Below are 17,666 nucleotides of genomic sequence, written 5' to 3' on the forward strand. Positions count from 1 at the left end.
AACTGATAAAATGTTTAACAACATATTAGAATCATTTTATCAGTTGACAACTTTTTGATATCTTTTATAGGAACCGAGATAATTAGTTTTAGAGGTGGAAGATGCAGGACATAGATAGAATAATTGAAAGTTTAGAAGAAATTTGAAACAATAATAGTTTTTCGAAAAATTTTTATTAAATTTCAGAAAGCTTTTGAACAACAAAATAGTCACAAAACAATTGAAGAAGTAAGAAATTGTTCTAAGAAAAGTAAGATTCGATTTTTAGAAATTACTGAAGTACCGTATAGCTTCGAAAGATCTGTCATTCCAATACTGGAACTTTAAGCTTAATCATCTCGGTTCCTATGAAAGATATCAAAAAATGGTCAACTGATAAAATGTTTATCATAATATCACAAACATTTTATCAATTTACAAATTTTGGATAACTCTCAAAGGAACCGAGATAATTGAGCTAAAAGACATGCCATTTCGAGAATAGCTTGAAATTTTGAAAAATCGAAAAAGGAAAAAAGGAACATTTTGAGAATTTTTCTAATTTTCAATGTGCTGACAAAATCATCAGTTGAAAACTGATTTGAAAAATCGTTTCGAAAAAAGTGGGTAATTTTTGAAACGGCAAGAAAAATTTCAAAGAATTCGAATTTTTTGGAACTTTTGAGTTAGCTTAGCTACCCTGTAAATTCTGTTCAAGTACAGGTAGTAATGACCTTTCTATTACGAAAATGAAGGATATGTGCCTTTAAAAAAATGATATGCGCCTTTGAATAATCCTTTTTTTCAAAATTTAGCTGCTAAAAAGCTCATATTACTGATCTACGAAAGATACTCAAATTCAAATTTTTAAACTCATTTTTTAAGAGAGTTTATTCTCTTTTATCTTATACAATGAATCTATAAATGGGTGTTTTTTTGAATGTTATTACCCCACATCCATTTTTATGGTCCCCCTTGCCTCCTGGGAAAAAAGAGGCGGAGCCTTACTTGCAACGGGCACAACAGAAGGCATGGACAGCCCAAAGGGTATTCATTTATTGTTTTAGTATCCAAACTTTTTTGAAATAAATTTTTTTTCAAATTTTCGAATTTTTCAGATTATGGACCACACCAGGAAACTCGAAAAATCCCAAGCCAAAAAAGAGAGGTGCCGTCACAAGGAATTCAAGCGTGGGAAGAATATCAATGAGGCATTTGACACTCTTCAACAGTGAGTTTACTACTGTAGTTTTGCTCAATTGGGGTCTAGAATTTTGAAGTTTTGTGGGATGCTGGAACATATAATTTACAGTATTCTTGCCAACTTTTAATTGTCTAGAGCTATTTTGAACGTATTTACAAGGGTGTTTCGTAAATCTTATTCATCTCGATTTCTTTAAGAGATAACAAAAACCTGTTGGCTGATAAATTGTTTATCACCAGCCTTCTGTTTGCTGTTTGCCGCGCCTCCGGCGCTTCACAATTCAAGCATTTTCAATTATTCGTCGCTCCACTCCTCACTTTTCGATTTTTTTTCTCACGCTGTAGAACATCTACGCCCTCCCTCCCCTCTCCTGGTGTGGGCCTCATGGCGCAGCTGTGTGCGGCTATTGTGCGGAAGGCCGCGTGTTCGGTTTTGGTGGCGGTCAACCTTTCATTTAAAAACCGAAAACCGGGCAGCCGGACACTAGGACTAACAGACGCGTCTAGCGTTTTATATATAAGAAAGATAATATCAGAAACATTTTGTTAGTTATCAACTTTTTGTTATATTTTATAGAAATCGAAATAAATTGGCTTAAAGTGAATTGGAGCACTTTTAATGATAATTTTTTTCAAATATAAGACGTCCATAACCATAATGAAGGAAATTCCAACAGTCCCAGAATTTTAAAATTTTAACTAACCAAGTTTAGTTTCCAGACATATCCCATTCCTTCGATCCGATGAGAGAAAATCGCTTTCAAAAATCAAGGCGCTTCGTTTGGCGAAAAAATATATTGAGCATTTGACACAACTGGCAGAGGGTAATCAAATGGTGAGTACTGTAGTTTGATCGTTCCAGATTTAACTTTGAGTCAATTTATCCGGGTTACTGTAATAGATATCAAAAAGTGGCCAACTAACAAAATGTTTTTGGTTTTATGATTCAAATTTTATTAGTTGACCACTTTTTGGTATCTTTTACAGGAACCGAGATAAATTGGGTCAAAGTTGAGAGTCCTGGGAACCCTGAAAATTTTACACTTGCAATATTTTTGCTGTTTCGAAATTTGCAGACTCTTCGCTTTACCTAACCAGGGAGCTGGCAAATTGACGGACTTTTCCAAAGTCAAAAAATTAGTGGAAAATTTTAAACAATTTCTAACAGAGAAATTAGAATTAAGCCTAACTGCAACTGAAATTAAGATTTTTGAAACAGACATTTTCATTGAACTCACCGGTAAACCTCTGAGCCTTTAAATTTGAGCCAATTCATCTTTGTTACTGTAAGAGATATATAAACATTTCATCAGTTGACAACTTTTTGATATCTCTGATTGGAACCAAGATAAATTGGGTCAACATGAAGAGACCGGTTGTTTGTTCAAGCTGAAACTTCTGGAATATTTTTTGCTGTTTCAAAATTCAATAATTTTCTGCTTTACCTAGTATTGGAGCTGCATTATCAAACGACAATCCGGAATTCAGAACAAAAGTTATAGGCTCCTTTTAATCAATAAAAAAATGTCCCAAAATCCCGCAACTTCTCTTATTTTCCAGGCGGACCCAGTATCCAACGAGACGCGTCCTCTGGAATTGACAGATTTCCGACAAGTGGTGACAGATGAGATGAGAAGCAGAAATAGTTATCGAGAGAGGGCATTCTCTGAAGAAATGGAGCCAGAAGCTGTTCAAAGGATTCTGACGAGAGAGCAGAGACGCAGGCGTTTTCCGATGGAGGTCAAAGGTGGGTAGTGGGGAGACGTTAGTCATTTTATCTAGGTTACTGTCAGAGATATCAAAAATTTATCAATTGATAAAATGTTTTTGAAAATTCCATGAACGTTTGGTTAGTTGATTACTTTTTTATATCTTTTACAGGAAACGAGATATTCGAGCTTAAAATTGAAGGTCTAGTTTGCGACCGCATTGCTCATTGGACAGCAGAGCTTCAACTCAATTTATCTCGGTTACTGTAGAAGATAACAAAAAGCGGTTATCTGATAAAATGTTTTTGATATTATGATGAACATTTTGTTAGATGACAACTTTTTGATATCATTTACAGGGAATGAGATATTTGAGCTCAAAGTTGATGGCTTGGGGGAGTCTATTAGAGGGGTTATTTAAAAAATTGGTTAAATATCATCGATTTTAAAACTCTACGAAAGTATCCCAAAATTTTCAGATTTGCCTGAAAATTTCAGAGTTTCTTAAACAAAAATAGAGCTTCATTTTTGTGATAGACCACTTTATTCTCGCTACTGTAGTTTTCGAGATATGCGCTTTTAAACTTGCTTTTAAATTTCCAGTTATAAGTCTTCAAAGTTTGAAAGGCGCATATCTCAAAAACTGATGTAGCTGGAAAAAAGTTGTCAATTACAAAAATGAAGCTGTATTTTTGTTTAAAACGTTCTGAAATTTTCAGACAAAATGAAAAATTCTAGGTTGCTTCTGCCGGGTTTCAAAGTTACCTGTTTTCTTAAAATGCCTCAAAAATTCACTGTTTCAAAAAAATGAATTGTTGAAACAACAAAAACAAATTGTAATATCCAAATTGTTTCTAAAAATGTCCTTCCGGATATCTGATGAGTTACCGTAATCCCTGATACCATTTCAAGTCTAAATTTTTCAGATCATCAAACCCCTCAAACCCTTCAAAACCATACTCCTGCTCCTCAATTTAATGTCAATCAATACAACGTCCAGCATATGACTGTCCAAGCCCCCATGATGATGGTACCCCATATGGTACCATATATGGAAAACAACAATTATCATTATTATCAGACAACAAATCAAATAGGGAGTTATTATTATCACTGATAATGATAATGATCTAAATTTGTCATATTTAATATTTGATTTTTTAATATTTTTTGTTTAATAAAAATTATTTTTTCCAATTTCCAAACTTTTTGAAATTTCAAAAATCCCACCCATGAATTATTCATATGTCACTAACACCACATGGTGACCTTCCTCTTTCAAAAATTTGACACATTTCCCCCTTCTTTTTGTCGGAAAGTCATAAGTCGCCAACGTTTGCACCTGTCACTTTGAATCCACTTTATTTTTGGCTCCGCCCACTTTTGATGGGGAATTTTTTTTTAATTTTGAAACTCTTCTATTATATTCTATAGTTATTCCATTTGGCACCGTGTGTTTAGGAGCCTAAATATGATTTTTCTGAAAATTTATATGTCCCTTTAACCAACAAATTTCTGTGCTATCACTTTGACCACAAATTGCCACTATGGCAAAACTTGGACCAATACGACAAATTGGAGATTGTGATGCGTCAAGAGAGGGGACCCCGAATAGGCAGAGAGATTGATTTACTATACTGAAGAGGACAACACATTTTGAATAGAAAAGCTATTAGCTGGACTAGAATGGATCTGGATACTGTCACAGCAATTCTGAGTAAGCAATTTAAATTTTTTTTGTTTTCATATTATTTTTTATTTACTGTTTTTAAGATCAACGAGAAGCTGTTCCATCCTGAGCATCTGTATCAAATCTCGAGTTCGACGTACACCATCCACAAAAATGTCTGTAGGAACTAGCAGAGTCCGATGCATCTCAGTTACAATGCAGCTGACTCAATGACCTATATACAGTATGCGCGACTCCAAACGACAATTGGTCTCCACATTCAAAAATTGCATAACGCAAATTGGTGACTACTATAATGCTCTACTCGCAAGCTGTCAAGAAACCTATTTCTGAGGATTCATTTGATGAATTCCCAATAGGTGCAATTAATTCCCTTTACCCGCGAGGAGCTTTTCGAGAGAAAAAAAAAACCATCTTGGCCAATACGCCACCCCACCACAACACCAACCACCATTCGATGAAGATATGGAGAACTTCGAGCTGAACTTCCCTATTGCTAATAGCACACCTATTGCTACCCCAATCAAGAAAACCAAGGCTATGAAGGGTAAGTCAGGGACCGGAAAACTCTGCCCAAAGTTTTCATACTTCTCTTCAATTTATCTTGAAATTATAAAAAGCAGGAGAACCTCTGCTCAAATTTTGTCTTTTTAGTGTCACAAAAGGCGATCATGTTGAACGCCAAGAAAAGACGTCTGGCAAGACGACAAGAGAACCTCCAGAGAATTGAAAGGGAAGAAGAGAGAACATGTTACAGACGACGGAGATAACGAATTCTATTTTGCAGGCATATAGCCTTAGTACGGCCCCTTGAGACACGATAACCTAAAGAGAGAAAAAGACAACAAAACACAGAATTTAAGACACCGATTTATTACTTATAAATGCCTACAAAGATACACCTGAAAGAATCCGTTGCCGGATTCAATCTGCCGACAAGAAAATTTACACCAGAATATTAGAAAATAATAATGGGAGAAATCGAAACAAGACGGAGCAAAACTAAAAACGATACGGGAGGTCCTAAAAACCCAAAATCAGGCGCGTTTCCTTGGTGCGCGGCGAGACCGAGTTAGATCAGTAGGTACAGTAGTCCGTCGGCGGCAATTCAAATAGCATCGTTGTTGGGCGGCGTCGGTATTGGTGAATAAAATATGTAAACTGAAGGGAAAAAGAGGAGAATTCATTCAGAAAAGGGTAAAAGTCGTGAAGAGGTGTTCTTCAGACACCTGGATTCGCGACAAATTCCAGAAGACAAAGTTTCCAACCAAGAAATGAATGCGCGTCTACCGAAGATTCACAAAAGAGCCTCAATTGAAATACTAGAATTCTAAACATATGTATATTCTAAATTTCAATTCAATTGCTTTGGCCGATTAATAAATGTTATAAAGTGTACCAACTGCTGTTGAAATTGTTGTAGAAGGATTGTTTGAACTGAAAGTATGTGTCCTGGTTCAAAAACGCATTATAAAATTTTAAGCCTGTTTGAAACATTAATTTTTAGAAACAGTAACTTTTAGAAAGTGGAAAAATGTCATAAACTTGATTTCAATTTTCCAAAATTCAGAATTTCATTTCGACTAGCCAATGTTTTGTAGAACTTGAAAAATGGACAAAAATGATATACACAAATATATCACAAATCCTTTAAAAAACTAGAAACAGAAAGAATATGCATTAATTTTGGATGGACCAGTATATGTTCACATTCTACCATTTGACCAAACGAACGAGCGCATTTTTGGGGAAATTTCGGATTCCATACTTTCGGCACTCGTTGAAGATCCAAATCAAAATACCAACACCGACAGGCACGAGCCAGCACTGAAATTTTTCACATTTCTCAAATTTTTAACCAAGGTGGATCCAACAAAGACGCATAACTCGGCTCAAACTAGGATTTGCATACTTGTAATCCGGACCTTTCAGGGCGGGCCTGCTTTTTCAGGGGCGGGCCTGCCCGGGACGGGCCTGCTTTTTTTTGCTCCTTTTGCTCTGTCACTCTGTTCATAGACAAGATACAGTATTCCAAATAATACCGTTTTGTAGTACTCGTGGAGCTCTATCATACCTGATTGAGTTGGTTCGAAAACAAAAACTTAAACAAGTTAAATTATGTACCAGTTTGTAGATCTTTTTGAGTTCTATGTTTTAAATTTTGATTATAACTGGAATAGTAACTTTGAACCGAGATATCTCTTGGGTTCAAGCCAATGGGTCAGAAATCGCGCCCCAGTAAACGTGAAATTTTAGAAAAAAACTCGCTGCTGAATTATGTGGCTGAGGATCAAACTTTCAAACGTTGCACGAAAAAATCACGCGTTGCAACTCGTTGATTAAAACTAATTAGGTTAAATCCACGTCAACTTTGAAATTATTCAATTTCTTCTGGCCTAAACGTTATTTGGGGCGCGTTTTTTGACCCGTTGGCTTGAACCCAATGAGATATGCCTTGTATTGTAATTGTAATTTTTTGCAGTTTCATGCCAAATTCAATAGTAGAAAACTTAAAGGTGGGGGGACAGGAGATTTTTCGTAGTTTTTTTGTAGCTAGAGTATGCATTCTACCATCACGGTGTACAACGCTTAATGTCACTCTGCGTACAGCTGTCGTCCTCGCCTTTATGTATGCAATCGGGCGTCCTCGCCTTTATGTATGCAATCGGGCGTGCGCTTTCTCTTTGCCCGCGTGGCTCAGTCGGTAGCGGTGCCGCACCCTCAATCATCGCCCTCACAAGTTCAACTCCTCGAGGGGCATCTTTGAACGGAATTTCGAGAACATTATTTTTTTCATGTCCCCCCACCTTTAAATTACGTACTATTTCGTATGTAGTGTAGGTCTCGTTGAGTTTTACATTTACACTTTGTTTTCTTTGAAAATTCCTATTTTGAGCTTAGTTGAGCCCCTAGAAACATACCTGCCATGGCGGTGGAGCGGATCCAAAAATGTACTGTACTCCTGGTGTGAACGTAAAGAGGCAAATCAGCAACAAATCAATAATCACAGCGAGAATAGCCACAATATTAGCCATTCCATGAGTGAAAATCGATACTCTTCGGGTCAAACACATCCATAAATGCCAAGCCTGTCCAACAACAATCGCAATATGGAACGCTGCAGCCGCCTGGGCAGCCATATGGATTTGCTCATGCTCGCTTAGAATGATTCCAGAATTTGTTGTAAAGTTAGAGGCTTCAACTTTGAAGTAGCTCGCTGCCGTAAATGCCAATTCCCAGGGATTGATCCCATTGAGATAGTAGGAGAGAAGGTATCCAATAACTCCACCAATCGATATGAACATTGACATAAAAAGGTACGTGTACGTTAGCAAGCCCTTGGTCACAAGATGAGTGGTTTGTTTCCGTGGCGGTTGTAGCATGATATCTGCTTCTGGACCTTCATATGCCAATGATACTGCAGGAGGGATATCAGTGATAAGATCGATAGAGAGAATTTGCACTGGGGTTAGGCCTAGAGGGAATCCCAAGAAGAAATTCAACATTACAGGGACTAACTCTGGCCACATATGGGTCATAGTGTAAGCAATAGTTTTTCGGAGGTTGTCAAATAGCAATCGACCCTCCTCGATTCCAGCGACGATTGAAGAGAAGTTGTCATCTAGCAGAATAATATCAGCAGCTTGTTTCGCCACGTCACTTCCTGCTAATCCCATAGCAACGCCCACATCCGCTTTTTTAAGAGCAGGAGCGTCATTGACACCATCGCCGGTGACAGTGACACATTCTCCTCGTTTCTGGGCTTCTGTTACAATCATTAGCTTATGTTCAGGTGTTGTTCGAGCGAAGACAATGTAGCGATGCTCTAGGAGAGCATCCCATTGTTTAGAGTTTAGTCCTGGAAGCTCTGGTCCCGTGATAACCGCCCAGTCTTGGTTTTGGGTCCTTCTGATTGTCTGCTGATGGTTGTCGAAAGTAGTGACCTCTTCAGTTTCAATCATTCCAATTTGGCGGGCAATGGCGGTGGCTGTAGATTTATGATCCCCGGTGACCATGTAGACCTTGATTCCAGCATTCTTGCAAGCCTGGATAGCTCGTTGAGTATCGTCTCTGGGGGGATCCATAATTGCACTCATCCCCAAGAAATCCCATTGATCCATCGGTATTGTTTCAGACTTTACTGTAAACACTGTAGTCGCCAATGCTCGAAATTTCTTGCAAGCAAAACCAATCACTCGACATCCTTCATCTCCAAATGTCTCATAGGCATCGTTGAAGTCCTCCATTCTCCTTGAATCTAGCTTCACTGGTGTTCCTTCGATATTCAATGTTGAACAATTCTTGATTAGCACTTCTGGAGCTCCTTTGATCATTAAAGTGTACTCTACCTCCTCGTTATCCCGTTTTTTCTGCTCAAATCCTTGCCAAGTGCTCTCTGTGATCACTAGCATCAGATGGTACTTTCTTAGAGAGTTGAAGGGGATTTCGAAAACCACGTGGAAGTGATTTCGGACTTCTGTGGCGTCAATCATTCCGGAGGCATAACGAAGAAGTGCAACTTCTGAAGGATTTCCAGAAATCACTAGTTCCTTAGCTGGCTTGTCGTAATAGGCATTGAAATTCAGTTCGGAGTCACTGAAATAAAACTTTGACCTAATTTATCTAATTTTCTGTGAAAGATATCAAAAAATCTGTCAACTGATAGAATGTTTATCACATTATCACAAAATTTTTATTAGTTTACAACTTTTTTATATTTTGAACAGGAACCGAGATAAATTGGCTCAAAGTAGAAAGGTCGGCAGCTGAACGCGTTGCTCAATCGGCAAGCGCCAACTTGAGCCCATATATCTCGATTATTGTAAGAGATATCAAAAAGTGGGCATCTAATAAAATGTTGCTGATGTTATGATAAACATTTTATCAATTTACAACTTCTTGACATCTGTCACAGGAACTGAGAAAAATTGACTCAAAGTTAAAAGCTTGGATCCAGGTCTTACTGTAGAACTTTTTTTTGAAAATCTCTTACATTCTCGGTGGCCGAGTTTTTGTGGTTAAGTTGTTCTCGATTCTGGCCTTGTTGCATACACAAATCACATTCAGAATATCCAAAAGAGGAGTTTGATACCATTCCATTGTGCTCAGCGCGCTCATGTTCCGTTTTCGAGTGGTACGACCGGTGTTCTCGGGTCTTGCTGGAAGATTTGAATATTTTGAAGGGAATTTTTGAACGTCAGCTAATTCAAAATCAAAGTTTGTCTAATAGGACCGAAAATTCCCCCGAAAATCTGTTGAAATTAAAGTTTTTAGGTAATTTTCAGAATTTTGACACCAATGGCTCAGTGGGATTTTGGAGTGCTCAACTACCAATCTGAAGACCCGAGTTTGATTCCACATGGTGGAAAATATCTTTTTATTTGTGTTTTGAGTATTTCAAGCTAGTCTGAGTGAGTGTCTAATGCAATTTTGGGAACTTCTTTTTAATTTGGAAAAAAATGACATATTTTACAAAAAATTGGCATAATATTTTGACCCCATTTATCTCGGTTCCTGTGAAAGATATCAAAAAGTAGTCAACTGATAAAATGTTGAGCGTATTATCAAAATCATTTTATCAATTGACTACTTTTTGATATCTTTTACAGGAGCTGTGATAAATTAGGTCAATGTTAAAGATATTAAACCCCTTCAATCGGGTTTCTGAAATGATATGTTAACTTTGAACCTATTTATCTTGGTTTTTTAAAGAGATATCAAAAGTAATTTACTGATAAAATGTTAAGCGTTTTATCATAATCAATCTTTCAGTTAACCACATTTTGATATTTCTTACAGTAACCGAGATAAATTGGCTCAAAGCACGGTAACAATCTTTAAACAGTTCTATGCGCCTTTAAAGAACCTTTGAACAAGGATATGCGCCTTTAAACAAGCTTAAAACAAATTCATGCGCTTTCAACTAACATTTTCAACCATTAGATAGTTTTTTGCTCTTTTGAACAGCTCTTGAATTACTCTATGAGCCTTTAAACAACCTTAAAACAACTCTATGCTCCTTGAAACTACGGTAACTCAAATTAATGAATTTTTCCCAAAAACTCACCACTATTATACGAGTTATTATACCACAAATCCGTCACAGTCATACAGTTCTTAGTCAGCGTCCCCGTCTTATCAGATGCAACCAGTGTCGTCGCGCCAACACTATCAATCTTCTCCAACTTCTTCAAAAACACATTCTTTTTTGCCATTCGTCTAGCAATAATTGTTAGCTCCGTGGTTACTGTAGTTGGTAGTCCTTGAGGAACATTTGCAATAATAACCATTAAAAATCCAGTGACAAATAGCCGGATCACATCCTTTCCACCATTTACAATAATTCCAATGGTGAAGATTACGGTAGCCATGGAGATGGCCATGATGGTGATGAATTGAACGAAACGCTCGATTTCAGTTTCAAATTTGCACTTTTTATCCTTCTGTCCAAGAGTTAAGGAAGCAATTTGACCGATTACTGTCCTCTCTCCAGTTCGAATCACAATACCGTATCCCTCGCCGTCTACACAGAATGATCCATTGAATGCAATGTTATAAGACTCGAAGATTGTTGTTTGAGCATCAGCGGTTTTTGAATTAAACTCCAATGGCTCAGCTTCACCGGTGATTGAGCTGGTTTCCAGATAGAAATCTGTGCAGGCGATGATTCGAATGTCAGCTGGGACTTTGCATCCGGAACGGACGATTACAATGTCTCCGACGACGAGGTGTTCCGGGTTGAGGACTTGCTAAAGTAGGGGATTTTTAGTTAATGACGTAAGGTTGTAACAATATTACTATTAGACTAACTTTTGTTAAAATTAAGATTGCCGCTCACTAATTTGGTACGGATTTTGTGATAAAACATTACAATTAGACTAACTTCAGTTAAAATTAAGATTTTTTGAAACAGTGATTTTGTTTAAAGGTGGGGTGAAATGAAAAAGATAATGTCCTCGATATTCCGTCTAAATATGCCTCTCGAGGAGTTGAACTTGCGAGGACGAGGATTGGGGGTGCGGTGCCCGACTGAGCCACGCGGGCAAAGAGAATGCCGCAGCCCGATTGCATACAAAAAGGCGAGGGCGACAGCGGCACGCAAAATGCACGCGTGCCCCAACCCCCCGGGCACGATTACCGCGTTACAGCGGCACCGGTGCCCAAAGTAGCGGCACATGTGCCAAAAATTTGCTGAGTATTTGATGCCTACCTCTGATAGAATCCCAGCATGGCTAGGCCTTTCGGTTTTTTGGTTATTTCCGACGTATTTTTTTCCCAATTTTCTGGTAATTTCTGTCTTGTCGGTTTTTAGAAAAACACGCCAACTGAACTGAAATATCCGATTTTCTGAATTTCCGAGTTTCCGAGTTTCTTCATAACAGAATACTATTTTTTGAATTTCTAAAGTCTCGAATTTCTAACCAAATTTCACTAATTTTCGAATATCTGCATTTTCCGAGTTTTTTCAAATTTTCGGGATTTCTTAATTTCGGAAACTTCATACATCATTTTATCTAACAAGGAAAGTGTTTTCAGAGGGGCGTTGAGAATTTGTTAAAAATTTCAGTACTGATAGTTTGAATTATCCGCAACACGATGACAAAAAAATCTAGGTCATAGTATCATCAACAAGCTGAATATCTTCGTCTGAATTTTTTCGGTCGATTTCGCCCTCTCCTTCTCTTCACTACGCCCCTCTCTCCTATACGCCCTCCGCGCCAGGGAAAAACATCGATTGTGTGGTGTTGTGGTAAGAGGGAGACTCATTAGGAGTGACTATGGTGGTTCGAACCCCACTGTGGTAATTCTTTTTTTTTGTTTTTTTCGAGACGAATTTTCGATATCCATTTTGGTCCCCTGAATAACAAATTATACTTATTTCATGAATTCCCGACGTTTTCAAAGTGAAAAAGAAGGCGTTTGAAATTTTGAAGAAATTTTTGAAATATTGTTTTTTTCGACTTGTCCTATCGCCCAAAAGCAAAACTTTCGACTCTCGGAATTGCTCCGTCTTGCTCTTTTTTGAGTGGAACACCACCAAATCGATCACCCAAATGATCTTTACATATTTCTGTGTATTCCGTGTGATTTCGAGCAATATTTGAGAAATTACAGTTTTTCAAATTTCTTGCAATTATCAGATTTAGGAAATTATCAGGGCTCACATACAAAATCGAGCTGCCAAATATTGTGAAAATGATGTTCCTATCATTTCTGAATGTTTGAAAGATTTTTTTGCACTTTCAAAAAAATTTCCAAAAAATTACTTTTGAAGTGTGGGGTACCCCATGATGATTTTTTTCAAAAAAAAAATCGAAAAAATTTTTTTTTTTAAATTGTTCAAAAACTATTTCAGATGATAGAGAAATGATGAAAAAAGAGTTTCCCGCTTGAAAAAATCCTGGAAAACGAGTTTTAAAGCTCGAAAAATGCACGTTTTTGGTCAAAATTTAGTACTGAAAACACTTTGAGAGTCCATATTTTGGTTCCTATTAGGGTTATGACCGATATTCTGAAATCGTATTCAGCGTGTTCGAAAGTACCTTTGTACAAATTTTGAGCAAATTCTCAACGCCCCTCTGAAAACACTTCCCTTGTAAGCCTTCGATTCTAGATTACACTGAAAACATAGGGAAGTGGTTGCAATCCCTGTATTCTTTTAGAGAAAACTGAAATTTGAAAAAGTTCAAGCAATTTTTGGAATTTTTTGAATTTTCTCGAATTTCCAGGATTATTCAAAAGTTTTCTGGAGCTTTGTAGAACGTTTTAGAACCTTCTAGAATGATTTGGAATTTCCTGGAGGTTTCTTGAAATTTTCTTTAATGGAATTTTCGGGAAGTTTTCGGAATTTCCTAGAATGTTCTAGAATGTTTTGGAGTTTTCTAGAATATTCTGTAAACTTCTGGAACTTTCTAGAACATTTTTGATTGTTTCTGAATGTTGTTGAACTTTCATTAATTCTCCGGATTATTCTAGAATGTTCTGGAACTTCTGGAATTTTCTAGATTCCCCTCTTTCCAAAATTTGAGTGCTCGAGTTTCCGATATTTCCGGATTCCGAAAGTTCGAGAATTTTTTAGTTTTGAATAAAACACTTGAAGTGTAGGTTGAAAAAAAAAACCATGTTTTAAGTTTCTGAACCCTTCAATACTCGATTTACTGAATTTCCGATACTTCGAATTCCACAATTTCTGGTTTTCCGTATTTCTCACTTTCTGATATTTTCGAAAGTTCAAAAATTTTGAAAGTCAGGGAAATCTTTTAATTTCAACTTTTTGAAATTCATAAAACGGATTCAGAAATTTTTTAATTTGAAAATTTTTTTTTCTGAATATGGCATCAGAAAGTTACAGAAATATTTGAAAACATTGCTTCCGAAATTGAATTGATTTACGAAAAAAACTTAAATTTCAGAAAATTTTAATTTTGGAGATTTGAGCTCAATTTTTTGTAGGACGCACATAAATACGCCCAAAATACTTTTTGCAAAATTGAAGTTTTAGTGAGTTTCAGCATTATTTTGAATAATTTCGATTCTTAACACTATGGGTAGCCTATAAGCTTGAAGGCCAAGGACACCATGGGCATGAAGCGCTCGGTAGTAGAGTAACGTGTCGACACGAAAATCGATACGATTCGAGATCGATACGAGAAAACCGATACGACTCAATTTTAAATTTTCTTCTCGCATTTTCTAACTTTTTTTCTAAATAAAACGAAAAAAAAAACAGTTCAATATCTTAAATAAATTACTGTTCAATAGAGCGCGTTGAAAATGAAATGTCGTGTCGTGTCGACACGAGTCGATACAGTATCGACACGAATCGACACGACAAGCGAGTCGACTCTGTGTCGATTTGCGTCGATACAATTTTTCAGATATTTTTCGCTTGTGTCGATACGACTCTGTGACGACACGTTACTCTACTCGGTAGTCCATGACTACATCCCACACACCACTGTAGAAGTCCCATGTCCCTTTGAGTTATTCAAGTAAATGTCCGAGAGAGACGGACACACACACGCACAGAAAAGTTTCCTTAGTAAGAAGTACATGTATCCATAATTGATAGAGATGTTACTCACGTTTCAGATTTTCAGAGCTACATATAAGAATAATTACAAAGTGAAAAAATAAAGAAAAAATAAAGTCAGTCCCCCCCCCCCTTACTTTGAGCCCATATATCTCATTTTCTGAATAAGATATCAAAAAGTGGTCGACTGATAAAATGTTGATCATATTATAATCAATATTTTGTCAGTTGACTACTTTTTGGTATCTTTAACAGGAACCGAGATAAGCTGGTTCAAAATTAATGGTTTCGGAGGGTTTACGGTATGGTATTTTTACTTGGTCAAAATTCTTCGTTTGAAAATCAAAATTTCAAAAATAATTCAAAAATCCCCATTCCTCACCTCCTTCCCATCTCTCATAACTTGACAAGACGTTGGCATCAGCGTCTGAAATGCCCGAACCACTTCAACTCCTTTTTTCTCCTCGAAAAATGAAACGACACACATCAAAAAGACAATTCCTACGATGAAAATTCCGACGTACAGATTGACAGGGTCCCTGGGAATTTAAATTTTTATTTTTTTAATTTCGAATTTTAAAAAAAACTTACGATGGATCGTAAATATAGGTGACAAAGCAAAGAGCAGCTGCACCAAACATCAGGAGCCAGAGAAGATTTCTGAGATTTTAGGGTTACTGTAAGAGATATCAAAATGTGATTGATAAAATGTTTATCAGGATATACGTAATATTTTATCAGTTGACAGTTTTTTGATATCTCTTACAGTAACCCAGATAATTAGGGTCAAAGTGTAAAGGGTCCATATTCTAGGTGCCGGGGGACTTTGACGACCCAACTTCAAATAAGTTTATCTGGGTTACTGTCACAGATATTAAAAAATTGTTAACTGGTAAAATGTTTATCAGAATATCACAAAAATTTTATCAGTTGACAACTTTTTGATATCTTTCAGAGGAACCGAGATATGCGCCTTTAATCTACAGTAAACCCACTTGAATTGTCTGAAAAAGAGCTCCCAATTACTGATGGATTTTGGTGGTGGAATTGCATTTGGACCGTCTGTTTTCAGCTTTTCAGCAGCTTCTAGTTCACTGAGACCCTTGGATTTTTTGGGTTCGGAAATATCGATTTTTGAGAAGAAAAACTTGTCGCAAAGTTTGGTTATGTCCAGCTGGTGCTCGATAAATGATCTGGAAAAAAGATTTTTTGAGATTCTCGAAAGTGTGGAAAATTCGAAAACTCCAAAAAAATCTGAAAAAAAACTTTCAAGAAAACCCTAAAAAATGATTCTGAAAAACCCAGAATTTTGAAAATGTCAAAATTCAAAACTGCATTGAAAAATAATTTCCGTTTCACCAAAAATTCGAAAAATGTTCAATTTTTTCAAAAATTGATTTACACTCTTTCAATAATCGAAGTTCTCAAAAAAACTTATATTTCAACTGAACTGAACAATCTGAAAATATGGGAAATTCTGAAAATCTAAGACAAAGTCTAGGAAAAAGTTGAGATTCTAAAAATCTAAAAATCTAAAAATCTTTTTTAAAATCTTAAATTCGGAAAACTTTTTTAAATTCTAGGACCCAGGACCCAGGACCCAGGACCCTTTAAAAAATTCCAAAAATTTTAAAACTCACGAGGACAAATCCTTATGAGTGGCATCACTCAAATTAGCATGATCTTGAACATCTTTCCGTGATTTTCGGAACTTTTTTAACACCCCGAAAAGAAATCCTGAAAAACATTTTCAGAAAAATTTCAGCAAAAATATAACTTACCCATTTTTATTCTCAAAAAAACTAGCAAAATAGAATCTCCAAATGTTTTTTCAAGGACTCATTTGCCTCTATATATTCCATTTTTTCTGATATCATACAAAATGTTTTAGACTCCGCCCACTTTTAGGCGGAAGGGTTTGTTACGTTGTTGGTCTCTCGGGGAGTCCAAAAAAGGAGAAAAGAGAGAGGGGAAATGAGGCAAACAAAAAACAGATAATTGGAATTATTGGATTCTTGAGAATCTTTATTCTAATTTTTCAAACTTCGTAAATTCCCAGGATCTCATATTTCTAAAGTTCTGGAATATTCGAAAATTCTATATGTTTTGGATTGTAACATCCTCAAGTTTCAATAAATTTTAGGTTCGTATTGGGATTTTCTCAGATTGACATTTTTTCCAGATGTTTCAGAAATTTCCGGTTTTCTTTTCGGAATTTTCAGACGTTGCCAGCCAAATTCAATTTTCGAGAAATTTTTTGGTTTTTTAAATTCTCGATGAAACTGGAATTATTTTTTTTTATTCCAAATTTCTTAGCATTTTTAAAAATTTCAGAATTTTAAATTTATCGGAATTTCAGGATTTTCCGAACTTTCGAAATTTTAGAAATTTTTTAAAAATGCTCAACTTTTTTTCTTGATTTTTGCTTTTTTTTTGATTCTTTGAATTTTGAACAATTTTAGACTTTTTTGCATTTTGAGTTTCAAAATTTTATCGAGAACACTTTTCGAAAAAATTGAAAATTTTTTGGATTTTCGATGAAACTGTAAATTTTTTTGGAATTTTGAATGATTTCCGAAATTGATAAAATTCTCATTTTCAAAGTTTTGAAACTATGGAAAAGTATTGCTTTTTGGAAATGTTCAATCGTTTTTTTTTTCATTGGTTTTTTTTTTTGTATTTTAGAAACAGTAATTTTGACCAAAATTTATAATTTCAATGAAAAATAGTCAAATTTATAGTCCTACAAAAGTGGTCCAAAATTTTTCAATTCGTCTGAAAATCAGAGAATATACTAAACAAAAATAGAGCTTCAATATTGTAGTTGACAACATTTTTGCCAAATTCCATTCTGATGAGATATGCCCAAACTTTGGCCCACGGTCCAAGAGTACATCGAAAAAGGGTACATCGAGGGTACATCGAGTTCTTAGGGTACATTGGTTCTGAGGGTACATGGGATCTTAGACTGTAAGGCGTTTTAGCCTAAGCCTATAATTTTGAGCAGAAATCAAAATAGTATGTATAAAAATATTGATTGACTTTTTTTGTC

The 17,666-nt window shown here is 36.1% G+C and overlaps 3 protein-coding genes across 3 annotated transcripts; 2 read left to right on the forward strand and 1 right to left on the reverse strand.

Annotated features, from left to right (window-relative positions):
- Positions 1–1,100: 1,100 nt before the first annotated feature.
- Positions 1,101–4,008, forward strand: CBG19650 (the record flags this gene model as incomplete). Its single annotated transcript, XM_002634621.1, has 4 exons — positions 1,101–1,210; positions 1,903–2,017; positions 2,743–2,929; positions 3,818–4,008. 4 exons carry the CDS (start codon positions 1,101–1,103, stop codon positions 4,006–4,008), a joined length of 603 nt encoding a protein of 200 aa, XP_002634667.1.
- A 1,038-nt stretch (positions 4,009–5,046) lies between these two features.
- Positions 5,047–5,915, forward strand: CBG26500 (the record flags this gene model as incomplete). The annotated part of the gene is made up of 2 exons (XM_045236192.1): positions 5,047–5,128; positions 5,773–5,915. The coding sequence occupies 2 exons, from the start codon at positions 5,047–5,049 to the stop codon at positions 5,913–5,915; spliced, it is 225 nt and encodes a 74-aa protein (XP_045100256.1).
- A 379-nt stretch (positions 5,916–6,294) lies between these two features.
- CBG19651 lies at positions 6,295–16,399 on the reverse strand (the record flags this gene model as incomplete). The annotated part of the gene is made up of 11 exons (XM_045236193.1): positions 6,295–6,408; positions 7,503–9,177; positions 9,575–9,740; positions 10,649–11,330; positions 12,290–12,592; positions 14,391–14,469; positions 15,040–15,153; positions 15,206–15,274; positions 15,610–15,807; positions 16,255–16,351; positions 16,396–16,399. The coding sequence occupies 11 exons, from the start codon at positions 16,397–16,399 to the stop codon at positions 6,295–6,297; spliced, it is 3,501 nt and encodes a 1,166-aa protein (XP_045096829.1).
- Between the last annotated feature and the right edge of the window lie 1,267 nt (positions 16,400–17,666).

The sequence above is a fragment of the Caenorhabditis briggsae genome, assembly GCF_000004555.2.
Source record: "Caenorhabditis briggsae complete genome, chrIV, whole genome shotgun sequence".
In the NCBI taxonomy this organism is placed as follows: Eukaryota; Metazoa; Nematoda; class Chromadorea; order Rhabditida; family Rhabditidae; genus Caenorhabditis; species Caenorhabditis briggsae.